Genomic DNA, 7642 nt, shown 5'->3' with positions numbered 1-7642 from the left:
ACTAAGGTTACGGTACGGAACGGTAAACGGAACGGACCCGGAACCGTAACTACGACGACCGTACGTAACCGACCGTTACGTACGACGGACGACTACTACTCTCTCTCTCTCTCTCTCTCTCTTCTCTCTCTCTCTCTCTCTCTCTCTCTCTCTCTCTCTCTCTCTCTCGTCACCATTCCCTTTTTCTCTTTCTATGTCATTCGGCGAGTATAGTATACGCGAACGGATTGGATGGACTCTCCAGTCTGTTTCCACCCCGTTCCTTTTTGCGTTTTGCGGGCGATCATGTCCCGAAGGCATATTCCCCGTGACAATCTGGCTCTTCTCTCTCATCCCCTCGCGCGTGCTGAAATCGGTCAACGCGTGGTTTTCTCCGGATAGGGCCACTCTCAATCCCCAACTCTATAATGACTGTCGACTGATCGACCGTAAAGAGATCGGGCTTCCGTCTCCCGTTTGCGTTGAAATAACGAAGCACGGTTACATTTCGCGAAAACAATTGTGATTTTGAATAATCATGGCCGTGTTCTATATTTTTTTCTATTGTCACTTTGTGTATATAGGTTGATGATAAATAGCAAAAAGTAGTGTTTTGTCACAAATGTATATTTCTTTTTAAATAATCAGATTAGTCAAACGATTCTATTTCTTTTTTTTATTATCTTTTTTTTGTAGTCAGATTTGTTATCGCTTTTGAGAAACTAATATATTAGTTTTATTTTACGATCTTATTTGTATTACCGACAGAAAAAGATAAAACGATTCGACGACGTACGTAAAACTCGCGGATGCTGAAGCTTTTTTGTGCAATGGAGCTACTTTCGATCTTCGCATAACGACGATTAGCCACTCGACTGTAACGAGACCGGGCTCCCACTCAGCCCCGGGCTTTTAATCTCATTTGAATAACGAAGCACACTCGAGCCCGTGAAAACAATGGCTGCCGAAACGAAATTTAATCCCACGTAAAAGTAATAATCCGATATTTTATCTTGCGCACACGAATTTATGTGTCGCGTGCAACACGATATATCCGTCTATATGTCGCTTTATGTAGAAATCATGAAATAAATTACACATTATGTATATGCAAACATTCCAATTTTTTTTATATGTTATTTTTTTTATATGTTATATGTTTTATAATAGTTTATGTTATTTACTTATTGATTTCAATTTACTTCTTTTATAAAAAGATTTAAAGTTTAATATCGCATCTATGATGATAATGCAGAATAAGACAAAATGAAAAAATAAAATTTCTCGTATTCAATGAACTTCCAAGCAAGCGATTAGGAACAGGCAGGATTAAAATCGTGCAAGCATGACTTAATTTCAGTTAATGATAAAAAAAGCTGAAGGCGAGTCTGTTCAATGCTGGTTAGATCGAAATGCATATTCGTTAGAGCACGAAAGCTCTATTCGTCTGACATGATGCCAGAGAGAGAGTTGGACCGAAAATTGGGAGTATAAGTATACAAAAAAAAAAGAGCAGAAAGAGAGAATGAAAAATATAAAAGAAATAGAAAGAAAAGACAACGAAGGATCAAGAAGATGCGAACGAGAGAGCGAAGAAATGGGAGGATAACGAAAAGGGGTGCCTCGTAATATCCTGACGAGTCCGTGGATTCCGTCATGTGTGCTTAATCACTTTCCAGTTGACTCGGCAGTCTGCAACCCCATTATCGGCATCTCACCATCCGGAAAATTACTCTTTTATTCTCGAACAACTCAGGTTCCCGATGTTCCGTGTACCGCGATATTCTCTTTTTCTTTCTTTTCTTTTTCCATTTGCTCGCCTCACTCTTTTCCTGCTTTCATCCAAGTCGATTTTAACTCGGTCGGTGCTCGAGAGTTCTTTTTTCCAACCGTTTCTCGTAGCTTCGTCCAACCTCGCGAGCGAGCGAATTCGTCTATTTCGCTCTATTAAACCTTATCGTCATAAATTTTATCCATCCGGCTTCGGGAAACCGGTAGTACAGGTTCGGAAACTAAATGAATGCAATGGAAATAAGGATGGAAGCGATAAAGCAGTCTAAAAAGAAACACAGCAGAATTATCTCTTTTTTTCTTTGAGAAATTTTATCTATTAATAAATATAATTATCCAATTTTTATTAATATTTTATTTCTTTTAATTTTCAAAAGATGGATTGTATCAATACAAAAAAATTTGATAAAATCATAAAAAATAAGAAATACATAGTCATAATTTTTGTAAACAATTTTATTGAAATATATTGAGATATTATTGAGATAAGAGAGCGTATTTAAAGTTTTATACAAAGGATTTAATTAAGTCAATCTTAATTAGAATAAAAAAGACTGTTTTTGTGCAATGGACACAATATCATGAAATTAACATTGCATATCTTGGGAAATTTTGCATTTAATCGTCAGAATTTTTCTTTAAATAAATCGAGAACTTTAGAATTCGTTGCGAAAAAAGCAGAGAACATAATTTATTAAAATTTTAAATGTGTAGTTACCATTGTTGTTCTTGTTGGAGGTAAGAAAAATAAAATAAAGAATTATGAAAGCCAAAAAATTATAACAGTCAGCAATGGAAATAAAATGCGTATTATCAACATCAGAAATTTAATAAGAAGCTAAGTAATAAAGAAGTAAAGTGCAGACGATGCAAAACAATATTTGTGATTATTTATTTTAAGATCGGTATCTAAATCTAAATCCTTCCTCGTGATATTGATTTTACTCGAAACAAATTGATGTTATTCAATATTAATGTTAAATAAATCTTAATTGAATAATCAATCAAGCTTTTATCCGAGTTATTTTTGTAAAACACGGTTTTAATTATCAACTTATTGAGGTTATTAGCGAACTTTACTTTGCATACTCGGATTGCAAAATACAGAATCGGTGTTAATTATAAATTGCCATCATTAATTACAAACTACGAGAAATAATACTTTTTCCAGTATTGGTGAAACAAAAAAACAGCATAAATCGAAAAAATTCAACAAAAAATTAGAATTAATCACTTTCCAAAACTGGGAAATGTAAAGATTTTAACATAAAGAATAGCGAAAAAAAAGGCATAGACAACAGTATAATAAAAAATAAAAAAATATAAAAGAAAGAAGAAAATAAGAAAAAGAAAATATGACAGAGAAAAGAGAAAGAGAGAAGCTAAGCGGATCAATGGCGAAGCCTTGTTGAAACGGAAGGATTGTTATTGGTGGCCGTGTCTCCACCCTTTTTACGTTTCATTCCCTCCTGTTTTTTCATTTGCGTTACCACTTCCCTTTCTTTTTCCATTCGCTATCTCTTTCGCTTGTTCTTTACCATGAAGTTTTTAAATAAACACGCGCAACAGAGATCGAAAAGTAAAGCTACTAATTAAAAATACATATACATTCATGCAAGTGAGAAAATAAATCGTAGAATCATAAATCAAAAATAAAGGAAAGAAAAATGAAGAAGAGGGAAAGCAGAAAAGAGGACAAAGACATTAGAAAATAGACACGAAGAAGGTAGAGTATAGAGCAGAAGTGCAGAATATAGAGTGAACGAAAGGAAACAATTTTTTTACCGCGATATTCAACTGCTTAGTAGCAGGGAAAAGATTGAGCGAATAGGTGGTGGGTTCGGAGAAGTATTAAGAGAAATTGTAGTTTCGGAGGGAACAAAGGAAGGGACATGAGGCAGGATGAGGTCGAGTCACAGTTTATTTCGCGAAGAGTAAAGATGGAATGCTCTTCCCTTGTTTGCAAGACAAAGAACCAGAGCCGCCGTGCATGCATAAATGCTATCAACATCATCTACATATTTTAGAATTTAGAGGGGATAAAGAATATCTTACTTGTACTTGTTTATAGACAAAATGATAAGAAAACTCTTTAAGTTTTCTTGACAAAAATATTGAGAAAGAGTGAAGTGATGAAAACTGTGTCCTAAGATAAGTTAGCAGAAGCAATGTTTAAAGCTCTTTCAACGATGTCGCTACTTTGAAACTTTTCAAGGTTGCACCTAAGAGCTAAGTTGGTGATGTATTAACAATAAAACCATAATAATTTGAAGTTGATAGAAGAGGAAAGCGTTTCAAGAATAGAATAAGAGCGGAATCTATCAAAACTGAATAGGTGAATAGAAACTATCTTGACTTAGAGGAAAGCTGCATACTTGTAATGCCTAATGGAATGAGTTCCCCTGAGCTTAATGAATGATTCTCCCTTTTTCGTTCATACTTGACGCCAATTTGCTATTATCCTTTCTCTCTCTTTCTCTTTCTTTGTCTTTCTCTCTCTCTCTCTTTCTCTCAGAGATTCTTTTTAGAGATTATGCCGCCCTCTTCACAACCTCTATTTAAATCTCACCATGCCTCTTGACTTGATAAGAAATATTCCTTCAATTAGATACCGAAGTTATCAATGCAGACTTTTCAGCTCGACTCGAGAGCATCGAAAGTATACTCGCGATTAGTTTAAGAGAGAATCAAACGTACTTGACAATAAAGACATTTCCATAGTGTGCAACATGCAATATCTGTATTCAGAGATTTAAAAAAACTTGATACCTGTGCTACGCCAATAGGAACTGCTATGTTCACTGCAGATTTATTTATATTACACGTAATTCGGTATTTCGTCTACCGAATCGCTATAACGAAGATTAACGTGTGTTAACGTGGTTGCTAACGGTTTGCGCAAAGGCCAGACACAATCTGGGCTCGCTTGGGTCGGGTTGTAACGGCCATGTTAATATTTGCGCAGCTCGATACAATAAAATTATATATAAAGCTCTCTCGACGGGGCGGAGCGTGTCGATTACGCGAGCGGGGACGAGAAGTATTCCATCAATTACAATTCGAGAGGAACGTCAATATTTGGCCGGACAATAGCGGATTAACTTCGTGAAAGAATTGTTGATTCAACCGATACGTATTGGGGATATCGAGACTATGAGCGTATTGTCAGTAGTTGAAAGTTCATGTTGAAAGCGTGGAGTGAGATTTTATATTATTAATGGCTGTATATTTGTGATCAAGATATATTGCGAAACGATATGTAAACAATTGATGTATATATCATTTAAAAATATATAAATTTGTAATCTTTGTCTGTCAATACGTTACTTCTGTGAATGTGCTACTTCGCATATTTTATAGTACTATAACATAATGATTATAACAAGTTTTATGAAAGTTTTTTTCTTACTTGGTTTTAACAAATCAATATTAATGACAAAAATTAATCATTTCGGGATAGTTAAATATTTTAATACAATATATATCAATAATTCAGTTTGTAAATTCATAGCCCTGTATACATGATTACATACATGATTACATACATTCAAATCAGAGTTGACAAATGTTATGTTTTTTTAAAACTAAGCATTGTAATTTTTTTAAACATGTTTTGAACATGTTTTAAATAGTATTTTAAAAAACATGCTTGAAACATATTTAAAATATTAATTTAATATATTTTGAATATGTCTATAACATGATTTTTATCAACCCTGATTCAAATAAAATAAAACCAAGTAAAACTTAATTTTATTTTAAAAAATATAAAAGATTCAATCCTTCATTGACATACTGAGGATGTAAACCACTCACAAAATTATTTTAACTTTCTGAAACTCAATTTTCTTTTATTTTGTAAAACAAAATACAATATGTTTATAAAAAAAATCTCTGTTTTTTTCAATTCCCAAAATAGCCTACATTCAATATGCAAAATAAATATCCTTTATCCAAAATCAACTTATAAACTAATTTTTTTTTCAAAGTATCACATCTAAACAACAATTCTATAAATTTTTAACTGTTAATATTGAATTGTTTAAAAGTTACAATTTTTCAAATATTTTATTTATTTTTTCTTTATTCATTGAACTCAAAAATTTTTTTCACAAAAACTGTGAAATGAAATTTCAATCAAAAACTATTTGAATGTGTTCTACAGATCTTGAAATTGATCCATAATTTTTTTCATATTGATTGGATTTTTTAAATAAGAATGTCAATTGTTTAAACATTACTCTGGATGTGAGCCACTCAGTGTGTCGAAAAAGGTGTGTGTCAACGAAGGGTTCAGAATGATTTCCACTTCATCTTTAACTAAGACTAAATGTAATTTCTCTATGTCCAAATTTTATTAAATTCGTAAAATATAACAAACGTTCCGAGGTTATAACTTTGCAAAGACTAAATATGTATATCAAATATGAATAATTTAACTTATCAACGAGAAAGCACGCTTTTTAAAATTTGCAATTGTGTATTCAATTATGTATGACATGAAAATTACATGTTACGAAGATTTTGATTATCAAACACATTAAGTTGCAACAATTTTTGCAAAATCCTTCAACTTAATTCGAATAAAAACGATTATTAGTAAAATCAAACGAAAAAAAAGAAGTTGATCCATGAAGGTTATTCTAGCAAGAAAACGTTTCTAGGACTATGTAAATGATTGCTAGGGTAACCCTATTACTATATCTGTCCCTATTAGTGTAGTTTTGTGTTTAAATAAGCCAGTAAAGAAAACTAACATAAATAAGAAAAGAATTGTTTTTATTTTTAAGTTAAATTATTAATACGATATCAAAGATAGTATTTCACTTTTTAACTATTATTAGAGTACCTATAATAAATATTTTTCGAAAGATACATATCATAGTTTAGAAGAATTTACGTGAGTCCATCGCAAAATTTTAAACTTGTTCCTATTAGTGTGTTCTACATTGGAGCAAAGAGCGTTATGTCATGAATATACATTGAAATTGTAAGTATAATTAAATTGTAAGTATAATAAATTATGTAAGTATAATGTAAGTATAATTAAAATAATAATTTATGCAATACTAACTAAACCAATTAGCTTATATCTATTATCTGTTTTAGTAATTGTATATTAAAATGAGTCAAATGCAAAAAGGCATAGAAATTGGGACACATTAATAAAGCCATCGTCCCTTGAAGGAGCACACTTTCTAATAGAGATATTAACATCTTTAAATTAAAAAAATATGATAAAAAAAAATTAAAAAAACTGATATTGATTCAAATAGATTTTAAGTAGATTTCAAATATAATTTCAAAATTAAAAAGCTACAAAATTTAATAATTAATTCAGTAAGGAGTAAGTTGCCTTAAAAGCACATTAATAGGGACATCTATTCTAATAGATAGTCGAAAAGTACTTACCAGCCGCGGCGGCCGCCTTACCCGCGTCCAATGCGCCGTAGGGAGGTATACCCATATGGGCGGGAGGTGGTTGGGTCAGGTGGTCTCCATTTGGACAGAAAAAGGATAATCCACTTGGATGCGTCCCCGCCAGACCCATCTTACTCGCCTATAAAATAAAATTTAATATGTAACTATCATATTATTTTCCTTGACAATATGTCGATATATCAAAATATATCAAAATCTTAGTGCGAGAGTGAATATTATTCTGTGAATATTATTCTGAATTTTTTGGAATGTTGTATAGCTTCGCATGAGAACGACGTAATCGACAGGTTGCGAGTTCAAATTCCGCATCCCATATATATATATATATATATATATATATATATATATATATATATAAGTAATATAGTACGTACGTACGTACGTACGTAACGTAACGTAACGTAACGTAACGTTACGTAGTACGGTACGT

The 7642-nt window shown here is 32.2% G+C and overlaps 1 protein-coding gene across 1 annotated transcript in view; it reads right to left on the bottom strand.

The window, feature by feature from the left end:
* Positions 1 to 7642, bottom strand: part of LOC105619854 (protein pangolin, isoforms A/H/I/S-like) — a 32549-nt gene that overhangs the window by 22367 nt on the left and 2540 nt on the right. Inside the window, exon 2 of the mRNA XM_012201372.1 lies at positions 7183 to 7330. Within this exon, the coding sequence (XP_012056762.1) occupies positions 7183 to 7330 (148 nt within the window). The remainder of the gene's footprint in view (positions 1 to 7182; positions 7331 to 7642) is intronic.

The sequence above is a fragment of the Atta cephalotes genome (genome assembly GCF_000143395.1).
Source record: "Atta cephalotes unplaced genomic scaffold scaffold00023, whole genome shotgun sequence".
In the NCBI taxonomy this organism is placed as follows: domain Eukaryota; kingdom Metazoa; phylum Arthropoda; class Insecta; order Hymenoptera; family Formicidae; genus Atta; species Atta cephalotes.
Note: the sequence above shows the minus strand (reverse complement) of the source record. Positions and strands in the feature narration are given on the sequence as shown.